The following is a 15,549-nucleotide window of genomic DNA, read 5'->3' as shown; positions in this document are numbered from 1 at the left end:
GACCACTTGTGTTAGAATTTGTATGCTTTCAGCATGGGTCCACGTTACGCATATTTTGTCTATTTTGTCCACAAGGGCCCATACACACCATCTGCATGTGTATGAACGTGTCAGCCTTGCAGACACCCAATGTAGTATAAATAAGATGCACGTCGACTGCCCGCATTTGTTTCTATTTTGGAGCATATCAGCCCCTAAATCAGTAGGTTTAATGCCCACCATTGCAGACGAGCATGCCCGGAACAAAAGACATATAGACAAGATAACAACTAAGTAATTCAAGTGATGTTCACGCCCTTAATTAAGGAGAAGTAGTGATTTAACAGCATAGAAATACTTACAGACGTACTATCAGCACAGTGTACTATAAGTATCAAAACAAAAAGTGCTCATAATTCAGATTATCATTATTACATTAATTTGTAAGCAGCATTTTGTAACAATATGTAACATATTTACTGTAATAAATCCCAAAATGACCCCAATGCGTCATCAGATATTAAGGAAACATGCTAAGTTGAAATACTATCTTTTCTGACAACAATGCTAATGCCAGTATTTTCTCCTTTCAAAATGTCCGTTCCGTGACGGAATTCTGGTTTGTTTTTTGGCCTGTGTGTTGTTATCAACTGTTGTGAGTTTGACATATAAAGTAGCATTAACTGGAAATACTTAAGTAAAAGCAAAACAAGTAGGATTTGTCCGTTGCAGTTTGTAAACACAGCATTCAAAGTTGGCCCTTCTCTCCTCTCTTCTCCTCTCCTCTCCTCTCCGCTCCTCTCCTCTCTTCTCCTCTCCTCTCCTCTCCTCTCCTCTCCTCTTCTCTCTCCTCTCCTCTCCTCTCCTCTCCGCTCCTCTCCTCTTCTCTCTCCTCTCCTCTCCTCTCCTCTCCTCTCTTCTCTTCTCCTATCCTCTTCTCTCCTCTCCTCTCCCTTCCTCTCCTCTACTCTCCTCTCCTCTCCTCTCCTCTCCTCTCCACTCCTCTCCTCCCCTCCTCTCCTCTCCTCTCCTCTCCTCTCCTCTTCTCTCTCCTCTCCTCTCCTCTCCTCTCCTGTCCTCTCCCCTCCTCTCCTCCCCTCCTCTCCTCTCCTCTCCTCTCCTCTCCTCTCCTCTCCCCTCCTCTCCTCCCCTCCTCTCCTCTCCTCTCCTCTCCTCTCCTCTCCTCTGCTTGCCAGCGGGTGAAAGCCAACCCCATATTCTTTTCCAGACTTCTGTCACTCGCCCACACCTGTGCACACCTGGCCTTCATCCTAACAGAAGTCAACCTGCTGAAACAATGACATATGTTGTAGTCAAACAAGTTGAAACAACGTCAGCAACTGAATTTTTTAATATAGCTGCTTCTGCCAACAGATTTATTTCCCCGGTAATTGTAATACCTTAAACTCTTCCCCAGGCCTACTGCGATAAATCCATCTCGCCCAGATATCCAATGGTAGAATTGTTGGGGCTGCATTTTTTGTAAATTTCAAAAACCGGCAATTAGACAGTGTTTGGCTGGCAGGTGTGCAGAGGTAAGAAAGAACAAGAAGCAAGGGTTTGAACTTAAGATTTGACCGTATACCACTTTTAATCAAACTTTGAAAAACATATTTTATGACAAGTAGGCTAGAAGTTTTACTAAATTGCCTTACTTTAATCTGATTTTCATCCTTTCATAAGTAAAAGAGCGTCAGATTCACACAAAACCCTGGACAAGAGTGAGATCCTTAAACCCTCACACAGCAGCAATAACGATGGGGGTTTTCTTCAGTCGTTGCTTTGTGTGAAAGGGGATACACACACTCACACACACACTCTCATCTCTCTTATCTCTCTCATCTCTCAGCAGCATTCACAGCCCTGCTAGAGCTAATAGGTGACCTAAAACCCTTCACTTCATTTATTTAGGTTAGATGAGATGAGAAATTGACTCACAGCCACAGAAAAAGAGACTGAAAAATGAAACGAAATACGTCAAAGTGGAGGTTTTTAATGTGAAGTGTCTTAATTAGAAAACATGATAACTAATATATTTGTTAAACATAAAGATATCGGGTACATAAGGCATAGATTCATTTCATTAGGAGAAATCTTCTTGGCCTTTTATTAAATACCAACCATATATGTGAATGTTATTATGATGCCAGAGACACATGAATACAATTACTAACGGCTCATTCCCAATACAAAGAAAAAACACCATTCAAAATGCATTTCAGTGAAAACCCCTCAAGCAAACAAGAGTATAATGACTCCAATTTCTCAACTAATCTCCAAGCCGTCCGATAGTTTACACATAATAATTGTGTTTATACATATACAAGTGTCCCTGGCAGATTATACTGTCTGTCTGAAGTGAGCAAACAGCTGCAGACACACAAACAGACACCTAACAAACAGCTGCACCGCAGCCAAATGTGTCTGAACAACCTGTTGAGCCACATAGTTTATATCTTGTATCAGAAGCAAACACAGTGTTAGTGGTACAAACATAACACTAACTCAACAGACTGTGGATGTGTGCTGTGGATAAGTGGTCTGCATGTGGGTTTGTTCCACCGCTGCCTGCATCAAACCTGTATCTAGTCACTCAGCTGCTTCGGTCAGAGAGATAGAGCTCTCTGATTGGCTGTTCAGCCTGCTGAATAGGTGATTTAATGTATGCAGAATAATTTAACCTAATTTGGATCCTCAGACTTGTTTCTTCACACACTCACGAGTAAACACCACAGGGTTCCAATGCAAAAAGCAAAACTTTACAATGTCTCTATCACTCTGTATTTATCGGCTGTGTTTGGTTTATATGCATATATGTTTTTAATGTTATTAATTTGTCCGTAATTTGAGTATTACAGGTAATTCCTGACCTTGAAAATAGTAGCACGACAAAACAAAATCTTGACCTTAAGGTCTATTTACCAGCTTTTACCAGGGCTTTCAACCACATCCCGTCTCCATGACAACTGAGCAAACGCCACCAGAAGATGCTGTTGAAAGCTCCAGATAGCTAATTCAACTAATAAATTAACTTTGATTACTTTCTTTTGCTGATTTCTTTATTTTTATTGTTATTAATATTTGTGCGTCTATTATTATCTATCTAGGACTATTTGGGTAAAAATACAGTATCTTGATGCATTTTTAAAATCTGGATAAAAGTTTGAATGTTTGGCAGCAGAAAACTGGTGTGCTGCTGTGAACAGACTCGTGATAAACTTTGAGGCAGACTTTCAGAAACACACAAACACACAAATATACGAATAACAGCAGAAACAACATCAATAAACCAAAAGTGTTTGTTCAGCTCTGTTACTGTTCTGAGACGCACGCACACACACACACACACACACACACACACACACACACACACACACACACACACACACACACACACACACACACACACACACACACACACACACACAAACACACCTAAAATAACAGAAGCAGTAACCCTCATGTCTGTCTGTTTGTTTAAGTGTAATTAGCACTCTCACTTACCAGCACTGAGACTCACACACACACACTAACGATTGATTTTATGTGTGTGTGTGTGTGTGTGTGTGTGTGTGTGTGGGTGTGTGTGTGTGTAGGTGTGATCAGCACTCTCTCAGCCTTGGATCGGGAGGATAAACCCGAACACAGCATCGAGGTAAGACTCCTAAATAAAGAACATTTTCCCTTCGGATTGATGCTGAAAACAAAAATGAATCCTGGTGTTCTGTAGTGTGTCTGATCTTCTGAGTATCAATAAATCCATGACGGTATGAAGTTTTACAGGTTATAACTGCTCAGACGTCATGTTTAATGATGATGTAGATGTTTAAATCTGTTTCAGTGGGCTTTAATACCACGATAGGATCGGGATATGTTTCAGAATATCATAATAAGTCCTAATCTTGATGATTTTACCAGTCAGTCATGTCTATGTTAAGAGCAAACTGATACTGAGTTGAGCATAGAAATGTATTCTTGACCTGGGAAACAGTTCAGTACAGAGTCAGAGCTAAACGTGGAGAAGCAGAGTTCAGTTTCTATGCATCACATATCTGGAACAAACCCCCAGGAAACTGTACTTTTAAATCAAGGCTGAAGACTTTTCTGTTTGACCCTGCCTTTTTGAAAGTAATTGTTCTGTTCTTGCACTGCACTGTAACTTTTTTCTTTGTATTTCATACCTGTCTCATTCTATTTAAGCTGTCTTAGGCCTCCTGCACACTGCCTGCGTGGCGTGAGCGTGGCGTTTCTGTTGCGTGGCGGCTGCGTGGCATTTTCTGTCTTTGCACACCAGAAACGTGTCTGACGCGGCGCTGCTGCTGCTGCTGCTAGCCTTGTCTGTACACATGTATGTTTACCATTGATAAAATGAAATAATAGCGTGTTCTTAAACTTTATTTTGTCAATATATACTGATTTGATAACAGCAAAGACAACGTCGGCATATCGGCAAAATTACTGATTACTGATATTGACTCTTCACTACATTTCAGCATTCGTATAATCTGTCTATTCTTGTATACTGTGTTATCACTGATCTTCATCACCCCCTAGACCACACTTTGCACTAATTGTGTATTGTCTCTTCTCTACATTCAGCATGTATATAGATTGATTACTGCTTACTGTGTTATTACTGATCTACATCACTTAATAGACCGCACCTTGCACTAACTGTAGATTGACTCTTCACTACACCTCAGCATTTATCTAGACTGTCTCTTCATATACATTGTGTTATAACTGATCTACTTCACTAACTAGACCACTAGATTAACTGTTTACTGACTCTTTACACCATCAACTCTTTACACCATCTCAGCAGTGATATAGACTCTCTGTTCATGTATATTGCATATACATCTACTTACTTGCACCTCACTACGTGCCGGCATTTGTAATTGACCACTTATTCTGCACTTTATGTAGCATATTGTAATCTTTGTTCTTGTACTGTATTGAATGTGAGACTATTTGTTGTCTTGCACGCCTACGCTTGTCTTGGCCAGGTCGCCGTTGCAAATGAGAACCTGTTCTCAACGGCCTACCTGGTTAAATAAAGGTTAAATAAAAAATAAATAATATAATATAATTATAAATAAATAAGATAAAAATAGGCTACAGAATATTTTGTTCTGTATTGTGTATAGTGCAATATTTGAAAATCGATAATTATTATTATTTATTTTTTTAATTAAATTTATATCTGCATTTATGTCGAAACCTAGAGACTTGCCTGGAAACGCTTCCAACACGCTTGCGTGTCACGTAAGAAATAAAAAAGTCGGTCCTATTTCTAGCATGCATGCGTTTTCGCTCGAGCCACGCCTGAGACGTGCGTGTCACGCAGGCAGTGTGTAAGCTCTAACCTGTTAACATGGGAGCCAAAATAAAAACGGACACGCCACGCAGCCAGTGTGCAGGAGGCCTTATATTCTCTTTAATGAATGTTTTTTTTTAACTGCTCGTCAATGTTTTATGTAAAAAAAACTCTGAATAACCTTGTTGCTGAAATGTGCTAAATTAATAAAGCTTGCCTTGCCTTTGACTTTGTTGAAAAAACCAACATCACCTTACTATTTTTTTCTGGAATTCTCTACCACATCTCACGTTTTCCCTCAGTGGAGTTTTCACAGCCAAATAATTAATTAACAGAGCTAGATGAGTATTATTATTATTATTATTATTATTATTATTATTATTATTATTATTATTATTATTATTAACATCAAAGTATGCACATCATGTGGCCCTGAAATGATGTAAATTACTGTATGATAATTGTCAAATAATCTGCTGATTATTTTCTTGATTATTGGTTTAGTCTCGCATACGTTTCATCTAGCTGTAAAACATATAATTAATGCAAATAAATGAATGAACTGTCTTTCTTCTTACTTCTCAGGTAATCGTTTCAGATAACGGATCTCCGTCTCTGCGCTCCACCGCCACCGTCGTGATCCGAGTTCTAGACGCCAACGACAACCGACCAAAGTTCACCGACAAACTTTTCCACGTCAAGCTGGCTGAACGGCGTCAGCAGGCGGGTAAACAGGAAGTCTGCAGGATGGTCGCCCGTGACGACGACGAGGGCTCAAACGCAGTGGTGACCTACAAGCTCCAAGACAACAAGGACGACGAGCGCTTTGAGATTGACTCGGTGACGGGGGTGGTGACATCGCACGGTGATTTCTGGCCCGGAAACTACAGTATTCTCACGGTGGGTACCCAGAAGTTCAGTTAGAGTAGTCAGTTGTGTAGTCTATATATATCGACAATGTTCCACTTCCAGGATTATTCAGGTGCCGACGACTATGGTTAACTGCTCCTCAGATCTCTGCAGGGTAAATCCAGACAGCTAGCTAGACTATCTGTCCAATCTGAGTTTTCTGTTGCTATTTTGCAGAGGCACCGTTGCACGGTCCGGCGCTTAGCACCACCCAAGACGATTGTGATTGGATTAAAGAAATTCCAATAATCCAGAGCACGCTTTTCCTCCCATCCCGGAATGCTGTGTGGACTAGACAGACCCTCCTCCGCAGGGCGGTGGAGGAAGGTCTGGCAATGCGAGACTATCAGTTGTTTAACTACGGCGCAAAAACATGTCTACTGCCTTTCACCGAAAGTTATAATGAGTTTGTTATACAACAGTCTTTGAGTACCTCTGTAGGAGGTGTGAAGACTTTACATTCTTCACCTAGCCCAATAGCTCTGCTAATGATGCTAAATTACCTGTGCTTAATACTCTGAAAGGCACTTCACTAACACCTGCTCTGAAACTATTGAGCAGTCTCAGTGCTTGTCATCACTCTGCGTTGTAGAAGCCAGAGAGGTTAATCAGCAACAGGAAAGGAGTTAGCCAGAAGGCTAATTTTCATCTGCAGTCCCTATACAGATGGTATGTGTTTAGATTTCTGATGGTTATGGGGGTGAGATTCCACTCAGTAGCAGCTCGAACAGAAAAAGAAGAATAGCCAAATACACTTTTCCTAAATGGAATGATACAATCATTCAAGTAGGGTCAGAAGCTTCAGCTTATATCAGCCCCCCCCCCTTAGTAATATCCTTCTCACATTTTTTTTAGAGTAACAAACAAATTGTCAAGGCAAAAATTGACAAGAAAGCTCAAATAAATTGTACAAAAAAACCTAAAGAACATATACACTTACCCAGACAACTTTCTATGTACATGTATACTTTTGCATATGCATGCATACACTTATCTACATATATACTGTACATACATACATACTCGCCTACATATACCCATAAGGGTCAGTACTTATATACAGTACATTGGTGAATAAGTACATACGGTGAATAATATTCTAAATAATTATGACCATGACCATAATAATAATTGTGATTGTGATGATTGTTCATCATCATCACCATCATCAACATTCTCACAGAATAATACTACTCAATGTCTATACTTATCTAGTGTCATGTCTTTGAACCCTTTTATTTATATATATATATATATATATTGCACTATATTGCATATATTTATATTGCACTAATATGTTTATGATATTGTTTCTTTTAAATGTATTGTTGATTTCCTTTTTTAATAGTTGATGTTTATGTATGCACCATCCGCCAATGCTAATTCCTTGTAAGTGTTACTTACTTTGCATTGAATCCTATTGTATATCTGATTGAAATGGCTCCTGAATATATATATATATATATATATATATATATATATATATATATATATATTTATTTATATATTTTTTATCAAGCAAACAGGAGGAAATAGTGCATTTTGTTGGGGACTATTTTCAGCGGCGGATTACTCCACATTTGGTGCTTTGTTGTTCTCTGTGTTTTTTGTCAAATCTTCACTAAAATGTTAATTTATATGTTAATTTCCAGATTAAAGCCACAGACCAGGGCAGCCCGTCCCGCTCGTCTACGGCGAGACTGGACATTGAGTGGATCGCCCGCCCGCCGCCTTCTGCCGAGCCAATCATATTTGATGAGCCCCACTTCACCTTTGCTGTCATGGAAACGGAGCCTGTCACTCACATGGTGGGCATCATCATGACGGAGACCCATCAGATGATGCGGTGGTTCGACATCATAGGTGAGCGGAAATTAACACACACACAGTCTCACACACACAGTCTCACAGACACACACTCACACACACAGTCACACACACACACACACACACACACACACACACACACACACACACACACACACACACACACACACGCACACACACACACACTCTGGTGCTCTACACTGTTCGGAAGCTCTTTGCTGCGCAGGTGAGAGACAAAGGATGAGTAAAAAAAAACGACTCATTTTTATTTCCACAAGACGATCAATACTACAATAAAGGGCAGAAAACAATAAGAGACCGAATCAGAGTTCAGGGGTCACTGTGTAATGACTTCACATAGCTCTGACTTTAAACTCCTGCAGCCAAGGCACAGAGCACAACATATTAGGGAATTACTGTATATCTGACATTCACCATTTTGCCACTTACGCCCAAGTGCTGACCTAAAGCACCGGCTCTCACCGGAGAACACAAACAGGTTACAGCCATCATCCATCCTTATGAGCCTCTATATAAACAGGAGACATGTTATTTTCTAAAGGTCAGCAAAGTCCTGCAGCAGTGAATGATAGTGGAGCAGAGCAAAGCAGAAACTGTAAATATCATCAATCTGTGTGTTTTTTGCAACTTATTTTTTCATGAAGTGCTATGATTTACGATTTATCAACCCTACTTTTCTTTCGGAATCAGCTTCTTAAACTTTAGTTGTTTCCCAGAATAGTTTTTCGCCAGCTTGCTAGAACTCATGGGTTATAGATATGTGGAGGTGGAGGAAGTGGTAAAGACTGCAACGGTAGAGGCACAGCACGAGTTTCCAGGCTAACAAAAGTGAGAACAGCATCCCTGACTGTATCACAACCTATTTTGCAGCAGCTTCCTATTTTTTTTATTTATTTTTTGCTGCTGTGGTATAGAGGCTGGTCTCCATGCATGTTTTTCAGAAGATTTTTTTTTTTTTTACCTGAAAACTCTCACTGTTTGATCCTGAGGGACTGAAAGCAAGACACAAAGCTTGGTGTTAAAGGTCCCATGACATGGTGCTCTTTGGATGCTTTTATATAGACCTTAGTGGTCCCCTAATACTGTATCTGAAGTCTCTTTTATATAGGCCTTAGTGGTCCCCTAATACTGTATCTGAAGTCTCTTTTATATAGACCTTAGTGGTCCCCTAATCCTGTATCTGAAGTCTCTTTTATATAGACCTTAGTGGTCCCCTAATACTGTATCTGAAGTCTCTTTTATATAGACCTTAGTGGTCCCCTAATACTGTATCTGAAGTCTCTTTTATATAGACCTTAGTGGTCCCCTAATACTGTATCTGAAGTCTCTTTTATATAGACCTTAGTGGTCCCCTAATACTGTATCTGAAGTCTCTTTCCCGAAATTCAGCCTTGGTGCAGAATTACACCCACTAGAGCCAGTCCCACAATGAGCTTTCCTTAGGATGTGCCATTTCTGTGGCTGTAGCTTTAAATGCTATTGAGGAGGAGAGAGGGGGGGCAAGGTGGAGAGTGGGGGTGTGGCCTTGACCAACTGCCACTTTGCTCATTTGAAAGCCATGATGTCTCTCTCTCTCATGGGTGGGCCAAATTCTCTGAGTGGGCAAAGCAGAGAAAGGGGAGGTAACCTTTCCTCTTATGACATCATAAGGAGCAGATTCCAGATCGGCCCATCTGAGCTTTCATTTTCTCAAAGGCAGAGCAGGATACCCAGGGCTCGGTTTACACCTATCACCATTTCTAGCCACTGGGGGACCATAGGCAGGCTGGGGGAACTCACATTAATGTTAAATGTAATGTAAACCTCATAAAGTGAAAATGTCATGCCATGGGACATTTAATGTTTTAGATTAGACTAGATAGACATTTTCTGGTCTACAGATAAATAATACAACCTTGCCACGACAAAAGTGTTCCTGGCGTGATGGATGAATAGAAAGGAAAAAGGGGTGGAGGAGAGGGAAAAAAAGACTTCAGCAGGACATTTTCTTTCTGTGAGGATAAATCAGCAGCGTTCCTCCTCTCATCACCTGCCAGATCACGACGGGAGGGACGACTGGCCATTCCTCCACTCTTCCTCCTCTTCCCTTCCCATCCTCTTCCCCTCCCTCTCCTTTACCCTCCTCTCTGGCTTCTGTCAGCCTGGAACACTATGAGAAGGACGGTTACGGGGGGCTTTTATGAAAAATAATAAGCGTGACAATAATTTTATTCAGTGTCAGTGTCTCATTCTCTTTGAGCCTCCCAGGAATGGGATATCATGGTTTGCCAGGTCGTTTCCCGCCAGGCGGGGCAGCGTGTGCACAGAAAAAAAAAAACAAGGTCCCTCCTGTTCAGTTTGCTGTGCCAAGCTCGATCTGTGCCAGAACCCAACAGAACACTACAGACACTCTTTGCTACCCTGAGGGGACATTCAGCTGTCTCATAGCTGCGGACGCCGGATGTTTCGTCTTGTGACATTTGTGTATTACGTTATGTCACGAAGCAGAGGAGTCCTGATCATCCTGAGGAGTCTGGCAGTAGTAGTATATAGTTTGATAGTTTATATGGTTTTCTATATAATTAAATCTTTCCTAGAAATAGTTGGCAGAATCGTAACCACAAACATTTCATTGTACTTCACTTCATGCATCTCTTTCATTTATCCACATTTAATTCCCCCCTCATTACACCAATAACTTTGTCTGCAAAGTAACAATGACCTACAGTTTAAAAGTTGGGGTTGGCAGTTTTCTAGAAATGCCAAACGAACGCAGTAATTGTAAAACGCAGCCCTCCTCCTGCAGCTGTCCCCTCTCTTCACACAGTAACCTGTACTGGTACTAGTCATTCATTTCAATCATCCCCATCGGGATTGTGAGCCTGATGCTGTTAGATAGCGTTGATTCTATGAGAATCACCATCCTGTTTTCTATGTAAAGCCCTTTGCGATGACATACGTTCAAGTTCATGTTCATGAATACTACACGTGTCAATATCAGCGAAGCGTTTTAGAGATTTAGAAAAAATGTTGCTAATATTGAGCCGTGTTCTAGCTGCAGTCGTAAGCCTTTGGCTAGCCCTACATTGCCACGTGTTTATTGCGTTTATTGTCAGACTCTCTTTTAGACTCTTTGATAACTCTAACCTGTCTAACCTTCTTATGGGTTGCTTCTTCTGCTCTTCTGAAGGGACGTGCACGTGAATCTGTATTTGTAGAACAAATAGAAACAGCCGCTCTGTGAAATGACCTGCTGAAGTCTCCTGTCACAGGCTACATTTTCTAAAGCCTGAAAATGGAGCCAAGAGGAGGTGCAGAAGTCTAGTTTTCTCAGTCCACTTGAATTACAATATGCTAAACGGTTATTATGGAATTTTTGCCCAATGATGCCAACAAAAAAACTGCCTACCCCAGTAGTTACAATAAAGTACAATATTTTCCACTGAAACATAGCATAGTAGAAGTATAATGTCTCTTGGAATAAAATACTGAAGTATAATATTTGTACTCTTATGTAATAGTTGAGTAAATGTATTAGGTTTGCGGTAGCTCGGACAGCTCCGTGTTCAATCAATCCGAGCTGAAGTTTTTGTAGTGTTGGAAAACTGCAGCGTTGTATCAGTGTAATTATCAGTGATGGCCTGTCAATCGTCAGATCAACCTCCTCTCTTCTCTTCTCTTTGTATTTTTAATCGTGAGAAACAAGAGACTTCACCCACCGTTTTCATTTACATTTTGATGACTAGATGATGAGACTGGAGACCGGCCACTCTATTTTAATTTTATTTTATTCTGCTGTATTCCAACACTGTCTGTTCCCCAGTCGTGTATTACTGACCCTCATCTCGTGGGCACATGAGGGAATGTTGTTGTGTCACACACCTCTCCCATGCAGATATGATCAGGCATTCATCGCTCCGCTTCTGCCTTTCTACCTTACCAGCAGCAGAACCCAGATGCCTATCGAGCCTCTCTGGCCGTGAGATAACTCGGAGAGACAGATGAAGACTTCACTCTGTGTCAAAATAACCCCAACGCCTCCTGTGAATCTGCACAAAAACAGCACGCTAAACACAAAATCAAGGACATGATATCGAAGAGCAAGCGAGTCTATCTGGACTGTGATCTATGTGCTGGACCAGGGCCCCATCTGGATGTGATGTGGTCGGGATGGGGGTCAGCACCTGCAGGTCCGATGCCCTGGCTCTCTGCTGGAGGATGGGATTTGTCCCCTGCAGGGGAGGGTTGAGCATCTGCCTTGAGTGGATGAGTACAGGCGTCTCTGGGTCTGAATCAAGTAGGGTTTCCTGATGATAGGGACAGAGAATGACAAACTACTACTTTTCATTAAAGGATTGGATTACTACAGGAATAGTTACGAGATCTCAAGGAAAACAGCGACAAGCGGGGTTCAGTTTACAATGTTTCAAGCTTTAATGAGACAAACGAGAATATATACATTTCATGTATTTTCTAACAATCACTCCATTCACTAAGATGATGTGAGAGTAGATTGATAAGAAAGAGGCACCAGAGGAAAGAAGGATTGGTTCAAGGTAGGTTCATGCAGATAAATCTTCAGGAAGGAAAAACAGTTTAACAATGCAACAATTTGCAAAAAAGCTCATTTGCTTTATTTTCTAGAGTTAAGTATTGATACCTGTCCAGTTAGCATAGCTTTGCAGAAAGAGTGGAACCGAGAGAAACAGTTAGCCTAGCTTTATCCAAAGGCAAGACAATCGGCCTACCGGCACTTCTAAAGCTCATTAATTACCATGCTATATATTGTTTGTTTGATCTGTACAAAACCCCTCACATTTGAAAAGCTCGATTCAGAGAAAGTTTGGCATTTTTTCCTATCGAATGACAAACGATTCATTATCAACACTTTTCACAACACAATTCAGAGTTTTCCCCCAACCCTTTAAGTTTCACCATTGGCATATATAGAGGTGTATGCCTCGACGCAGAAGGTCAAGGGTTCAAGTCCGACCTGTGACAGTTTCCTGCATGTCTCCTCCTGTCTCTCTCCTCTTTCATATCTAGCTGTCCTGTCTATTAAAGGCCGAAATGCCCAAATGTTGTAACTGTACTACACAACTGGGGTGAAGAGACAGTGAGTGTTGGAAAAAAGAATCAACCCATCTTCATTTCTGACCTTCCAACCTCTTACCAGTGACTCGAAGAATACAACTGCTGATCGAAACCGAGAAAATGACATCCTCTCTGCAGGTGTGTGCAGCGTGCAGTGTTGTAGTCGAGTCACCAACTGTTGAGTCCGAGTCGAGTCTAGAGTCCCCAGTGTTCGAGTCCGAGTCACCAAAGAAGAGTCTGAGTCGAGTCACCATTACCTGAGTTTGAGTCAGAGTCAAGTCTTGAGTCCCCAGTGTTCGAGTCCAAGGTTGAGTCTGTGTTGAATTCCAAGACTGCCTACATTTCTCCACTCTGGCACCTTTAAAGAGCTGATATACTAATAAAAGAGGGTCTACATTAAACAAAAATCACACCACTGTCACGATTGCAAAGGGAGTTTATTTACTGACAACATTTAGCGGTGCTCTTTCCAGCATTGGATGTAAAATCTGTGTAGGCGAACTTCACGATCTGGGGCGCTTCTCTCTGTATTTTCCAAATGTGAACATGTAGTAGAGAGACGGCAAATCATGCAGTACAGTTGCATATATCAATATCAATTCCTTTGTTATGAGAGTAGTGAAAGTAAGAGCGAGAATGCAGCGTTAAGTGAGTGTGTTGTCAAGCAAGGAGAGTGACTGAGAAGCGCATGTGTGGCTGAGAGAAAAAAGAGATCCCAAAGACGATGTAAAGTGTTAACAATAAAGAAGAAGCTTCTCAAGACATGGTGGCTTCATCTTTTGTTAATACTGTCGGTGAAGTAAAGGGTGTTACTCCCAAAAGAACATCAGCCCTGGATGGACCATCTCCCCAGCTGCTTCCCGGCCAGTCTTAGAGCCCGAAACAGGAAAAGCGTAACATCTTATATCAAATTTTTATAACCTATTTAGTCAGAAACTTCATCCAACGTCTGAATGCTCAAGTCCAATTTTATATATCCTCGAGTCCAAGTACAAGTCGTCAGTCCGCAAGTCCAAGTCAAGTCACCAGTCCAGAGAATAGAGATTCGAGTCAGACTCGAGTCCGAGTCCAGGACTCGAGTACTCCATCACTGGCAGCGTGAGGACAACATGGCTGTTCCTCTGCTGAGGCAGGTCAGGTACCTGGAGGAGACACAGGACAAGCTGAGAAATTAGACCTTCTTATGCCTTGAAGCAAATACTGGAGGAAGTTGCAGCAGGAAAGGACATCTGCTTCGTGGTCATTCCAATTTGCCCTGAAGGGAATGTCTGCTGTCTGCAAAGTTTTGAGCCTTCTGAGGATCAAGATATTCAACTCAGTCAATCATGTTCAGAATGCATTATACTCAATCAGTTCATGTACCTATCCTCCATGGTGGAAAAAGGATTGCGAATAATTCAGTCAAGTTTATTTGTGTAGCCCAGTATAATATAAAATCTCAAGGGGGAAAATGCAGCATATTTCCTGCAGTGCTCATTATACCCCGCAATACAATCCTCTAGGAGCAAAAATGTGGAATTTTGTCCTGAGGGTAGCGCTAAAGAATGATCAATATCATTATCCAAACCTCAAGTAAGAATATATTGACATTCTGATTACTTGGTGGCCTGTAGATCTTGGTATTTGTAGAGAATTTGGCTTGATGTTGGGCTTAAGGAAAGGTCAGGGGCTCACCTAAATCATTCTCGGCTTCTTTCTTTCTCCTCTATTTTCCCTCCAATCTCTATTGACTTTGCATGCAATTGTGCCACCTCTGAAATCCACTTCACTTTATGTCTGAACTAAGCAGATAGATGGGCCAACCTACTTAACCTTGACCTCCCTCCCTTCTGCTCGTGTCCACTTATGTGTCGTATTGAGCTACAAACTACTGAGTGGAATGTCAAGGATGGCCTAGTGACATCGTCGATATAGACTAGGCCCTAGTCTAATATTCATTTACAGGATTACTCCTGTGCCGGCGGAGGTTCCGTCGTATGTTTCGTCGGATGTTTCGCCGGATGTCCCTCATTTTGGCCCAGATGTCCCTCACCTTCCACTTTCTTTGTTGGCATTCTAAACCCCGGTCAATTCGAGAAGTGCTAGAACTGACAACAAAATTATATTTATCTTTTCTTTAGTAAAATTGTCATCACAAACTCGATAGCCAATTTAATTCGAGAGCTCGCCTCCCTACGTGCACATTTTCCAAAACAAAACAAGGCAAAGGCACCATTGCTACGTCCAGCACTTGGCGCATCCCAAGATGATTGTGATTGTTTGAAATAAATGTCAATAAACCAAAGCACGTTTTTCTCCAATCTAGGAATATTGTGTAGGAAGGTCTGGCTAAATGACTTATGTGCTCGAGGCCTCTCAGCTTGCATTGTTGCCACTGTGGCCCTGACCCAGATTCTTCCCATCCAGAAGATGGATGGGAA

At 41.4% G+C, this 15,549-nt stretch overlaps 1 protein-coding gene across 1 annotated transcript in view; it reads left to right on the top strand.

Annotated features, from left to right (window-relative positions):
• Nucleotides 1-15,549, top strand: part of fat2 (FAT atypical cadherin 2) — a 114,300-nt gene that overhangs the window by 21,075 nt on the left and 77,676 nt on the right. Inside the window, exons 4-6 of the mRNA XM_078260025.1 lie at nucleotides 3,576-3,634; nucleotides 5,885-6,199; nucleotides 7,861-8,071. Of these exons, the coding sequence (XP_078116151.1) occupies nucleotides 3,576-3,634; nucleotides 5,885-6,199; nucleotides 7,861-8,071 (585 nt within the window). The remainder of the gene's footprint in view (nucleotides 1-3,575; nucleotides 3,635-5,884; nucleotides 6,200-7,860; nucleotides 8,072-15,549) is intronic.

The sequence above is a fragment of the Sander vitreus genome, chromosome 10 (assembly GCF_031162955.1).
Source record: "Sander vitreus isolate 19-12246 chromosome 10, sanVit1, whole genome shotgun sequence".
NCBI classification, from domain to species: Eukaryota; Metazoa; Chordata; class Actinopteri; order Perciformes; family Percidae; genus Sander; species Sander vitreus.
This window is presented reverse-complemented; position numbering and strand designations above follow the sequence as displayed.